Below are 13,570 nucleotides of genomic sequence, written 5' to 3'. Positions count from 1 at the left end.
CCCAGTTCTGTTCCCAAGGTCTGCCATTAAGTCATATTTGTATGTAAGCTAGAACAGTATTATTGCATAATACTGTATAAGTAGTATTGTGTAATTAACTCAAATTTTGCTACAATAGGCTTCGTTCTTAATTATGGGTTGACCATAAACTGGGCATTCTTAACCCAGGGACATCCTGTACTTTATTATCACTTTCTGTTTATAGACACACAGACACACACACACACACATAGATACACACACACACACACACACACACACATTCATTCTTCTGTAAGAACATAAACAAAAAACAAGTTTTGTACTTTTTTTTTTTTTGTACAGCAGATATAAGGTCATTGCCAAGAAACGTATATTAATTTTTTTAATAAAACATCATATGTTATTATAAATTTCCTAGTCTTTAAGATGCCACAAAACTGCCTTTTTCTCTCAAACTAGTAATCTGATTTACTGTAACAAATATCTGAGTTATTCATGTGTAGGAGATATATTACTGGAATTACTGAAGTTTTGATAAACATCTGTTGTGACCTAGATACAGCTGCAGTCCTTAAAAGTCTTATCTGATATCTATATTTTTTTAAGAAATACATTGGGTTGCAGTTGCTAAATTGAGTGTATAACATTCTTGTTTTTTTTAAAAAAAAATATTTTAATAGTAACTTTATTAAAAATTACAAAGATAAAAAGTAGTACAAGCTAAAAGAAAAGAAAAGAAAAAAATAGAAAGTGCAGGAAAGAAAAAAATGAAAGAAAAATAGAAAAGAGAGAAACATAAGAATATAGTAAAGGAAAAGAAAAGAAACATATAAAGAAATGACTTCCTCCTTCATCACAAGTATAAACAATTTTAGTAAGTTATCACCTTCTCTTAAAATACAACAAATGAACACTTCTTCCCATATCCCATCTCTTATTTATAAACAAACCTTAAAGCCTCATCATTCAGTCCTGATCAGCAAAGATTCATTAATGGTTACCAGAGATAACAACATATCTATTTTAACCATGATCAAATAAACCAACTTTACATTCCTTCCTTTTACTTTTAACAATCTTGATCTTTAGTACCTTCAAATAATGTCCTAGAACTTGATTTCTTTTCATTTTTTCTTTGTCCCTTCTCACAAAATTCTTCAAAGCTTTAACACACCTCTTTTGTAAATCCAAAATAGGAAAATTATCCAGGTCCCTCTCTTGGTTTGTTATTTGTATATCCATTTTAATTATTAAGACATCATCCAGTTTCTTTTGTATGTCCAGTGAAGCATCTTGTTTCCATATCATTCTTGGAGCCTGTTGTTTTTAAATCCACTTTCAGATCAGTCTCAATCTTGCCGGGTAAAACTTGTTCCTCTTTCATAACAACTTTTAAATACAGTCTACTATAGAGGCAGACACTCTTAAAAATATCTTCTGGATCCATTGTTCAAAAATATATTTCAATATATCCAATGTTAAAATACTTTCCTTCATTCCGTATTAGTAAGTCAAATTTAAGTGTTCTTATCCTTTAATTGTAATCTTTAGTTCCTTCTGGTTCCCTCTAGTGTCCAATCTTCACAGTCTCATCCTATCATTTTTTCTTTTTAAGAGAATTCAAAACAAAAGCAGTTTTCCATGAGAAGGATTCTTACGATTCATTCCAAAATCTCATTTCATATCCATCTGGACCCTTGATTTTGGTAACATTCCAAAATCAAATTTCTAATCACCCTTATGCTGTTTATTCCAAAAGGGGGAAAAAATAAGTCCTTAAACTTGTATTTAAAACTTCTGTTGCTAAGGATTGAAGGAAACTCACTCAGTGCTGTAAAACTTGTCAGTCCAAAGGTTCCTAATAGCTGGAAAGCAGTTAACAAGCAATTTCTGAAAGTGATTAGAAAAAAAAGTATGCAAACCCAGTGTCCTTAAATGTGTCGACTGTGAATTGAACAAGATAGCTATTCCCATATCTCTCAGAGCTTTAAACCCGCCAGAGACAATTTTGTGGACTCCTCATGAGGAACAACTGTATGGAGCACATGTGGCTCTTGTCCAGAGAGTAATTATGAAGAGCTGGTCTATTCACTGGGTCTTCATTCTACCACTGTCATTGGTTCCATTTTTAGGAGCTCCATCTTCAGTTTGCCATTTCTTCCCTGGAAGTCCAAGTGTATAACATTCTTGTATATTCCTCTCCTGATGACTTCAGACAAAAGTTACTCTTTCTTCATTTCTCATGCTATATCATTCTACTCTTCTTTTTTTAATCTTTCTCCTACATGTACGTAGCTATATGGTCTTTATTTCCTAACTGGCACTGGTTGGCAATACCTACTTTCTTCTTGCAATATTCAATAGTAACTCCAATTGCCCCCCCCCCCTTTTTAAAGAAATCAACCCTGTCCAGGCATTTGCTGAAATATGTGGAAACCTCAAAGTGGACATGCAGCTTCACCCTGAACTCTATCCAGGCACCTGATATGAAGAATTGGCAGCTTATATATTGCAGACAATTTCATAATAGGTGTTATGACTTCACAAGTTCGCAACTCCCAACTTCTAGGTCATTCTGCTCCATTCTTTCATGCTTACCATTGATTATTGTGCAAAGTGAAAATAAAATAAACTCAAATAGTAACTACAAGCAATCATATTACTTATAGAGTAGGGCTGTATAAGCCATCAGAGAAATATCAATGTCATTCAAGACTAGGAAATGACCTCAAAATGGCAGCATAAGCCATCAAGAGATGTGGCTACCACAGCATTACAAGCAGTGTAGAAGGGTGCCCTGTACCATTTTGAAGGGTTTACACATTACTGATTGTGGAGTATATATGCCCCCAAATGTAACTGAAATCTCATTTAGTCCTAAACAAACCAAATATAAACATGCCATCTTTTAAAAAAATATTTTATGTTTCTAGTCAGAAAAAAGGTAGACCAGTGGTTTAATACAATATCAAGAAGCTTTTAACAGCCATCTTTCTTCACAATATAATTGGCTTATGAATAAACGTTTAGTGAAATGTAAATGGTATTTATTTGTTAAAATACTCACTGCCTATTGGTTAAACACCTTAAGACAAGTAGAATTCCATTCATTACTCATTTATTCTATTTATTATATCGGCAATCATAATATTTTTTCCTGTTTTCAGTTTTTAGACACATAGAAGAAGTCACTACTGTAATAGCAACTAAATAGCATAGTTTAAAATTTAAAGCATTTTCCTTAAATAGAATTATTAAATGTGTAATGCATCTAAGAATCTCACTTTTTTTTTCATTTCAGTTCCTCATAATCATCCCTTACAGCAGCAAAATTTGCAGTTTGAAGCTAAAGTGCTCCCTCTGCTGTTTAATGTCTGCGATGCATGCTTGTCTACATACAAAATTAAATCTGAAATGCTCTAAAGAATTCTGCTGCATTCTGTGCTGACAACTAACAAGTCTAACATTATTACCTGCCTCCACTGCTTACAGCTTCTCCTCCTCTTTGATATGTTACTGAAAGATAAAAAATAAGATATTGTTGTTAATTCTTGAACAAAATCACACATGAATCTTGACAGGTTACTTCGTCATGACATTTGCTTTGCTTGTATTGTCGAAGGCTTTCACGGCCGGCATACGATGGCTGGTGTGGGTCTTCCGGGCTGTGTGGCCGTGTTCTGGAAGTTTTGTTTCCTAACGTTTCGCCGGCATCTGTGACCGGCATCTTCAGAGAGCAGGAGCACAGACAAGAGCAGTTCTCTCTGTGCCCAGGATGATGTGACCCTTCTGTGGGTATTTATAGAGATCTGACAGGGGGGGGGAAGGGGGATTGGGTGTGTGTGTGGGGGTTGAGTTACTGAGTGGCTGCTTGTTTTGGTGTCAGATTCTGTGTGTATCTTCCTGGGGATTAGGCAGGGTTTTTTCTTCTATTGAATTGTTAACGAGGGCTGCTGGGGAATCTACACACAGATTCTGACACCAAAACAAGCAGCCACTCAGTAACTCAACCCCCCCACCCCCCCTTCCTCCCCCTCAGATCTCTATAAATACCCACAGAAGGGTCACATCACCCTGGGCACAGAGAGAACTGCTCCTGTCTGTGCTCCTGCCCTCTGAAGATGCCGGTCACAGGTGCTGGCGAAACGTTAGGAAACAGAACTTCCAGAACACGGCCACACAGCCCGGAAGACCCACACCAGCCATTTGCTTTTCTTGTTACCAGGAGCCTCCATTTAAGCAAATCCTAATGTAAAATATTCATTTCTTCAGAGATTACTCCTTATGCAGACTTTCCTATAAGTCAACTGTGTAGATATGCACAGTATTGCACTGCTTAACTTGCTTAACTTTGTCCTATCTCATCTACCAAGCAAAAATAAAAGATAATTCAGAAGCAGTATTGTTTGATGGACAATAATATGAAATGTTTTAAAAATGTTCCAAATGTTTATCAGTGCACTTATAAATAAGAATTAAGCCAGAAAAGGAGTCATACATGAAATGAGTTTGCTCTGCAGTATAGAAAGGATGATGGATAGCATTATTGTTGGAAACTAGGACAGTGTTTTAAAAATCAGCCAACCTCCTTTTAGAAGTACTCCAAAATGTCTGCAAGGCAGAGATTAGTATTTACAATAGTTATAATAACAGAATTAAAATGCAACAGCCTTGGATACACGCGCTTTTTAGTGCAAGGGCAGCTACAATGTCCAACTACCCTTTAAACTCAGTAGAACTAAAGTAATTACATTCTGATTTATAGTAATAAATAAAAGTTTTAAATTTTATTAAAACTGCCTTCATTTCAAGTTACTTATTGTGAAATCTTCCCGTTGTTCACAGAAACCCATCACTTGCTGAAATATTCTCATTTTCACAAAAATGTTACCCTGAGTTTAAACACACAACTAAATTTGAGAATAAATTTATCAATGCTAGTAGTGTATTTAAACTAAGTTTTTAAAAAATTCTCTGCAGAACCAAGATTTTTTTTTTTTTTTTAAAGGCTTTTGAGATGAATCCGCAACTTTAGATCCATTCTAAACAGGTTTCAGTTTAGTACAAGGCTAAAAGCAAATTACGAGTTAAAAAAAAAATAGTTCAAAGAATTTCTAGGGACAATAAACCTTTCATATTCTACAAGTGAGTCATAAAAATATTTTTAGTAGAATTATGTAGATCATTCCTGTGATGTAATAAATCCTTAAAAACAATATTGACATTCTTGCTGAGATTGGTTTTTAACACTATGTGGTTTGTGGGGATATCTTCTGAAAGCAATATTTATGTTTCTATTTAAGGATCAGCAGCTACTAGAATATGAAGTGAGAAAAGTGCTTTGAATCAATGTGGACACATTGTGCAGTGTCCTTAATGCTTCCTTAAGCATATTTCTTCACGCATATTTTCCTAGGTGGCTACCTGCAAGCCCAGGGATAAGTGTGGTTTTTTAAGGAGCTACTGACAAGTATAGTGACTGCATCCACACTGAATCCTGCTGCACAGATCCCAACAGCTGCACATCCCTATTTTCTTTGGATATTTACGACTGCTACAGTGACATCTGCAGGAACAGGTCAGAATTGGCAAGGTGGAAAATGGAGCATTGCAAAGCAAACTCTGCAAAATACATATATCAATTCCTCCCTCTGCTGCACTGCTACTAGGCTAGTTTGCCCAATACTCAAGAGTGGTAGACATTTAGGAATATTTAAAGATCAGTCTGGAAGATGTCCAATAAAATATGTTACAGTTCAGACAAGATTACACATTAAATTAAATATAATTCTCATGTTATTTTTACACGGATTCTTACCAGTGCGTTTTCTAAAGCACTGGTTTTCTGAATCTGAAATTCTACCCTCCCTGGAATTACAATCTGTACTGTGTCTGAATAGAGGTATGGCAAGATAAACCTCTGTTAGATGTCTTTTTATTTTAACAATGATAATGTTTTTCATCAAAAATCATTATAAAGGAATGCTGTCTTCCTTTATGCACTAATTTGTGGTGTTCAACAATCTATTTTGTGAAAATAGGGTTTAGTGGGCAATTTTAAAATTTTAGGAATCAACAAAATTATGAAAACAGAGATACTATAAAATGTCATGGATAATCTTCCCAAGGGCATAAAAAGTTTCAACTCAAATACCAGTACTATATCTACAAAACAGGTAAAAACAGTTCCAGTGATAAAGTTCTACCTCACATAACATTACTAATTCTTTCTATTTTACAGCAGTGTGCCTGGTTATACAAGGAAGATGAAAGGGAGAACGTGACACAGCATTATACAGACACATGCCCAACTGTCAAGGGAAAAGTGCAAATATATACCTGTTGGTGTGAAGGTAAAAGACGGGACTGAAAAATCAAAACACAATAAAAACTGGTTATTAAGCTGAAGAAAGAAAGGGCAGACAACACAACATTAGTATAAATCAAGACAGTAACAGAACATAAAGGAAGAGTAAATATATCCAGACAGACTGATGCGAATAAAACAGACCTGTGGTTTTGAATGGTAGCTTGATACAGATACCATTTTGGAGGAAGAATGACATTCTGGTATAGTGTACTCTTGAGAGAAATAGAGTGTGGTTTAGCCTTTCAGTGACCTTCCTTTAGTGCTTATGTTTTGCTGCAAATCCAAAGCAAAAGGGGGGGGGGGGAACGGAAAGGAAAGGAAACTGCCCTACGCCAAAAATCAAAGCTTACGGTTACTTTTAAAGTATTATCAAGACTTTTAAAAAATGGAATTTTTGCTATATCAGGTAAATGTGCTATAGTGTTAATTATTTAATAACAAAACAAACTAACAAATTTACATAAATCTTTGGCATGACGAACTAGAAATGGTCCAGGTTTTAACCAATTGCACTTTAAGGTGTGTAAATTTTATTAGTTACCTGCTTAGTGCTATATCTTCTTTTATGTTATTAGAAATAGCATGTTTTAGTTTTGATATTTTAAACTAATAATTCAGTTACAGTAGCTAGGCTCAGCAATCTAAAATTGGAAACGCAAATATTTATAATAGAATAGTTCAGGAAAAAGGCCTTTGCTCTCATAGCCCCATAGATTTTAATAGAATCAATAAGACTCTAATCAAACCTCTCCCGCCCCCCGCACTTGCACACATCTTCTATTTTGTTCAGGATTTTTTTTTTTCCTAATGAGGAAAAAGGAAGCCAAGCCTCTTAAAAATGAGCAAAATAAATTAGTTTCTAAATTGCCCTAGAGATTTAGGACAGTAGGCAGACAACAAAAATGTTGGAATGACTAAGCAGAGATGTTGGCAGTGACTTAGGCTTTTATGCATTTTTGTATTATACTAATGCCCTTAAGATTTTTATGAGACCAGAAAGCCTAATATTAAACATGCTTGATATATGCCTCTGTTCTTAATTAAATCACTTTATCTCCTGGAATACTGAATACTCCTGGCACTGAATGAAAGACAAAATACCCTCTAAACCAGTGTTTCTCAAACTTGACAACTGTAAGTTGTGTAGACTTCAACTCCCAGAATTCTGGGAGTTGAAGTCCATACATCTTAAAGTTGCCAATTTTGAGAAAGACTGCTCGAAACAGTTCAAGCATTGTCCTTATTTTTTTTAAACATTTTGATCTTAGACATCCTTTTATAATTCTTTTTCTGCTGCTTTTTTCACAAAGGCAAAGGCATTCAATGTCCTTTCAAAATAGACTGTCCTTTCAAAGTAGCGATATTAATAAAATTTTCACATACACACACACACGATATTCAAAATAAGTTTGAACAAGAACATGGCAGCAAGATCAGTGCCATTATTTTGCTCTGAGCTACATGCTCAATATTAAGAAAAAGAAGAGAGTCCCATCTAAGAGAAATCTTTATATCCCAACCACCAACTTAATTATCCAAGCTTACATGAATAAAATTAACTGGCTTTTAATGCAATATGTAGACACTTTAATGCTATGAATTTGATATATTATTTTATGAGTTATATATCCTTGAAGATGATACATTTCTTTCAAGTGTACTTAATAATTTTGTTCCATAGGAATAATTGTAGAGAAATCTACTAAAACTTGCAAGTTACATAAGAGTATAAACAGCATAAATAACAAAGTATCAGAATGATAAAGAACTGCATGCTGTAGAGTTAGCTGCACTTATAGCCAACTAATAGTATTAGTCTATAAAATAAAAATCTTACAGAAAAGATTGCATGGGACCATGCAATTAGTAAAGCTAAAAAAAAAAAGAAGAATTGTTAAAGTAGTGTGAAGATTGCCACTTAATTCTCCTTGCTGAATAGTAACCAACACACATTACTTTCTGTTCCAGCTTCATGAAGTCTGCCTGTGGTATTACTAATACCCAGTATTGGCACTCTGGTGTTTACATTGAAAATGTATGTATGTTTTACATTCTGGGATATATTGACTTCCTTGATATTTAAAACTTCCTATTTTTATTAAGTAACAAAAACAGTAACAACAAAAGTTATCATACATTCTAGGGCTTAGTCTACAATATATTTATCTCATTTTTTCTAATAAATATGTAATTCTATGATCTTTTCTTCATATTATCCAGTGGTTACAATTTTGAGATTGGATGCTAAACATTAACATTCTGTATGTGTAATAGTTGATTCCTCCAAAAACCAACCACATGAAGATTTTTAAGCAGGAACTACCATGTTTTCAAGTCCATCTCTTTTTGATGAAGTGCTCCTTTTATATTTTTAGGTATTTTTGGTATCTGTGGCATTTGTTGGGTCATATTGAAAAGTAGGCGGTTACCACAATGTGGTAAAAATATTCATTTCCAGTTTTTCTTTGAGATAACTCCTGCTACTTACTCTGCATGTGGCTCTAATTATAACGTGGTTATGAAAAAGAAAGAAAGAAAGAAAGAGAGAGAGAGAGAGAGAGAAAGAAAGAAAGAAAGAGGGAGGGAGGGAGGGAGGGAGGGAGGGAAAAGAGAAGAAAAGAAAAGAAATAAGAAAAATTCCCACAGCATTTAAGTCATTTTAGCAGACATATAGTCTGGGATCTATAGGCACATCTGTCTTTTATTAGATTGTATCTAGTTTTAATGTTCTTAAATGTGCCGAAATCTCCAGGTGGTAGCAGGGGCAAAAAGTATGCTTGCATAATTTGTTTAATGTGCCTACTACAACTGTGGGAGGCTTGATAATAGTTACTTTGATTACATCGTTGTTAAATATAGTTGATATTCATACATACAATTAATACAGTGTAGTCTATATGAAGCTATTACTGAAAAGTATTTGGAAATATCAGTTGATGAAAATGCAGTATAGTTACCAGATAATATAGGAGCTTACTGGCATCACATTCCACTTATGTTAAAAAACTGCAGGGAGCCAAATATTTTCCCAGTATAATTGAAGGTAGTGTTTTTAATTTTTACAGAATCTGAGGGATCATCTATATTGCTATGAACCTGTGTATTTATTTCATGTTCTGCAGGGGTACCCTCTTAAAAGTGCCTCCAGTTATAGACACTTAATATCCCTTATTTCTTTGCTTTTATGAAAGATGTCAAGATTTCTCTTCAGCCTTTTGAGTAAGATTAATGACGGTTTTAGCTATTATTTTAACTGTGTTTTAGCCACTTTTTGTCTATAGTCTGCTCTGAGCGCCGAAGCAGTGAAAAAATCCTGTTCAGATTAAAATACTAGTAATATAGATAGTACAACATAGTTCGTGATAATAATACATAATCCCTGTCTTAGAAATGGACCATAATCCAAGAAAACTTCAATAGTTTTTATAAGATTCAATCTAGCCTTTCCTTAAATCAAAAGTTACGATGCATTTCAAATACTGAATGTCTCAGAAAAGTTCTCAAAGTTCATTTAGACAATTTCTATGTTTTAGGGACAGAGATAAATAAATTATGTTTTTATAAGGTGCTGCAAAATACCTTTTCTGATACCAGCATAAGAACTAGCGAGACTATTTCGTTTTTTTCGGTGGCGATATAACCAAATGCTGAAAACCATAAGAATAATCCAGCAAGCAGCGCCAATTCCAGCAATGAATGCTGGCTGTTTTACAACATCTGAAATCTGCTGGGCTAAGCTGACTTGGTCTTCAGGTGACACAGGGTTTCCATAGGAATCTGAAAGAAGAAGTTTACAATATTGCAACAGTTTGCTTCTAGAAATAAAATAATGTTATTTTCAAGAGATGCAGAATATTATAATTATTCATTATCATTTCTATAAGGTATGATTAATAAAATGGCAAGCAATCTAATAAAAGTTAGAAAACTATGATTATACTCTTTAACTATAAAGAGTTCTTTAACTATTTCTGTCATATTGCTTAAATATTTTTGTGCTGATATAAACTTTAACTTATTCACTAACAATACAAATTTGATAAACCCAGGGGAACATATATACTACTTCAGCTTGACAGTAAACAGTTTTGTGATAAGTAAGCAGCTGACAACTTTTCTGTTCCATAATCTATTATTTTATCTATGGAGTTCTTATTTTATATAACATATATGATATAGTTTTGAAAACCATATCTGGGCATTTTATATCATATTACATATGCTTTTACCATTACAATAAACAAATCCTGATGCCTCATAAGCTGAAACTTCAAAAAGTAGATCACTCTATTCATCACTACAACTATATTTCTTGTATTTCAGATTCATAATATTTCCAATTATTTGCATGTCTTGCACCATTTTAGAATTTAGAATGTATTTACTCCAAATAGCAATCTGGGAACAAGCCATTAAGATGGATTTTCCCAATTTGGTTCCCTATAGCTATATTGGAGTTACAGCTTCTATAATTTCTACTCATTCTGGTCAGGAATTCTTGATTTGCCTTCTTAGCACACAGGAAACCAAAGGTTTGGTAAAGCTATTATCTTGTGGCTAAGTTGAACTGCCATTCTGTGTAAAACACACACACACACACACACACACACACACACACTGTTCAAAGTTTTGCCACAAACATTTATAAATCTTACAATGTACATCATACAAATATATTATTCGTTCATGGAAAAGTATTTCACCATTATCAGTATCATACATCCATTTTTAAATTTTACCTTACTTAATATCTTTAAGAATACTTTCAGTGAAATATATTTTCCTTGTTACATCAATACTTATCAATTTATTATAAAAAAATAAGTAGTCAATTAAAAAAATAAAAAGGAAGATGTTATAAAACAAATAAAATGATATAGCAAACCAAACTTCCACATGCACAGTTATTGCAGTAAGTGTCTCAAGTATGTCAAATCACAAAAACTCTCCTTGAATCTCTTTCACTCTAATGGCTCATATTAGTGAGCTAATTAACATAATGATAATGATATTCAGCCTACAATTTCAGACATTTGCATAGTTTCCTATGCTTTAATATATGAGGAAAACATTACATTTATAGCCTTCTATGGATACAAAATCACAACCCAGGTCTCTTGGGTTTTCCTTATAAGCTTTATAATAAAATGAAATATTAATCAGTGTATAATATTTCCAGTGAACATTATAAGGAGACTGTTATGCATCAAATATGCATCCATCCAATGTTTTAAATGTATAATTTAACATTTATTCTCTGATCAAGCAAAAATTGAACCTTACTGAATAAAAAAGTAGCCAACTAGCAAATGAAAACACCTGCATTCTTTAGCTTGTGAATTCATTATAACACAAGATAAATATATGTGAGTTCATAAATCTTTTTAGATGAATGAAATGAAGACGCCATGTTTGAACAACAAAGGCTTGGGGACATCTTTCTTGGACATTTTGAAGAATTGAAACACTGAATATAAAATATTCAACAATTAAAAAAAAATAGGTTATATTCACAACAGGTAACAGACACAGACACAGGCACAGACACACACACATGTACAGGCAAACTCCTCCAACAGCATTAGTGAGGCTTTATTCAGTCCACTGCAGGGGTTACAGCTTAACACAAAAGAACATTAGGGAGTTCAGATATTTGCATTTGCTGGCATATCATCATGAAAGCCATGTTAATTAGTTCACAAATCACACTTCATAATGGGAGCTGTTACAGCAATAACATTCATTACATTTGGGATGTCTAAGACATGAATAATACACTTAACATGTATAATTATTTGAGTGAAGCTTCTAATAAATGCACATAGGTTAATACTTTTATGACTTTTTTGTACTGGAAAAATGATGTGCCTGAAAGCCTGTCTCCTGTACAATTCCAGAAGAGCTATAAGGAAATAATTGACAATCAGTTATTTAATACTTCATGTAGTGTTGTATATAGGTGCACCCACATGTTTGCAGTTTAGCACTGAACCTGCTGGAGAAGAGCACTGACTGCTTTTTTGGCAAACACAATAATCTCCTGTATACCAGACTCAAAGGGAACATGATCTTCCCTATCTCTGGTTTGAAAGGTTAGGCTCACCCAACAATGAGAACTCTTTTTTTTTTTCTGTCAGAATAATTTTGCCACGTTTTAAGTGGGCCATTTTAGTTAGAAAACATGCAAAATGCTTTAAAAAAAAAAAAAAAAAAAAGCTATGTCAAGCATGGGAATGGGGAAAATCCAGGGCTGAAACAAAACCATTTCACAAGAGACCTGCAGCACTCTTCTAACCAGCACTCTAATGCCATCCAATACAGCCACTGCTAAGCAAAGGACTGAATGGCAGAGTAGCACTGGACTGCAGGTACATGCTCCTGTGAGAAATGTCCTCCATGGTACTAACCAGCATTAAGAGTGTCAGATCAGCCTAAAATAGGTGTTGATGGGAGCTTTATAAAAAAAACCTGAGATTGTAACTTGTTTCCTTGGACTATGTCCTATCTTATAGCATAACTTCCATCTAGTATGGTACTTACAGGTTTTGGAGCCAGAGATGGGCTTTGGCTCTAGTATTTCAGTAGGCTGATTTAATGGCTTTTGACCTTGACTAGCTAATTCTTCTCTCTCTTTCATTCCCTGTACCACCACGAGACAGAATAAAAGGATGGTGAAATATGATGGCAGGAGAAAGGCAGGGAATGAAAGAATTTTACCAAGCATGTAGCTTTTGCTACTACTGCTAAACCCTATCATTTTACACTACGATTATTACTTTCTTTTACAACAGTCAAGCAGGAAAGTGCAGTAAGAATTGAAACAACTCTGTTTCTTTGTTATAAAGGGAGTTCTTGCTTATACAGAATTCAGCAAACCATGGCTTTCTTCCTGAATTATGGTTTGGAAGATAGATGCATACCAAACAATGACATCCAGAATAAAATAATTAAACAACAATAGCAACAATGGCTAAAAGCAGCAGCGTCACATTACGTCAGTGTCATTGTACTGAGTGACTATGAACACAAGAGCCACTAGTCTGTGCAGGACATTCAGATATGCAGTCCCAGTAACCTGATGGATCCATAGGTTTTCCATTTGGCATTTGGGGAATTCTTCATTTGTGGAGTCCTTGGGGTTCTCTGAGCTTGGTTATTTTCTTGCAAACATTTTGTTACCCGGCTAGGTAACATCTTCAGTGCTTAGCCAGGTAACAA

At 34.2% G+C, this 13,570-nt stretch overlaps 1 protein-coding gene across 1 annotated transcript in view; it reads right to left on the bottom strand.

The window, feature by feature from the left end:
- The window catches only part of ROBO1 (roundabout guidance receptor 1), a 245,797-nt gene that overhangs the window by 33,811 nt on the left and 198,416 nt on the right, over window positions 1-13,570 (bottom strand). The window contains exons 18-19 of the mRNA XM_088144579.1: window positions 9,932-10,129; window positions 3,456-3,498 (exon numbers count right to left, since the gene is read on the bottom strand). Of these exons, the coding sequence (XP_088000705.1) occupies window positions 3,456-3,498; window positions 9,932-10,129 (241 nt within the window). The remainder of the gene's footprint in view (window positions 1-3,455; window positions 3,499-9,931; window positions 10,130-13,570) is intronic.

This window comes from Python bivittatus, unplaced genomic scaffold (assembly GCF_059951505.1).
Source record: "Python bivittatus isolate LINGU-HERP-01145 unplaced genomic scaffold, Pbiv_v1 ctg000350_np1212, whole genome shotgun sequence".
Lineage (NCBI taxonomy): Eukaryota > Metazoa > Chordata > Lepidosauria > Squamata > Pythonidae > Python > Python bivittatus.
The sequence above is the reverse complement of the archived record's forward strand: the minus strand, read 5'-3'. Positions and strand labels throughout refer to the sequence as shown.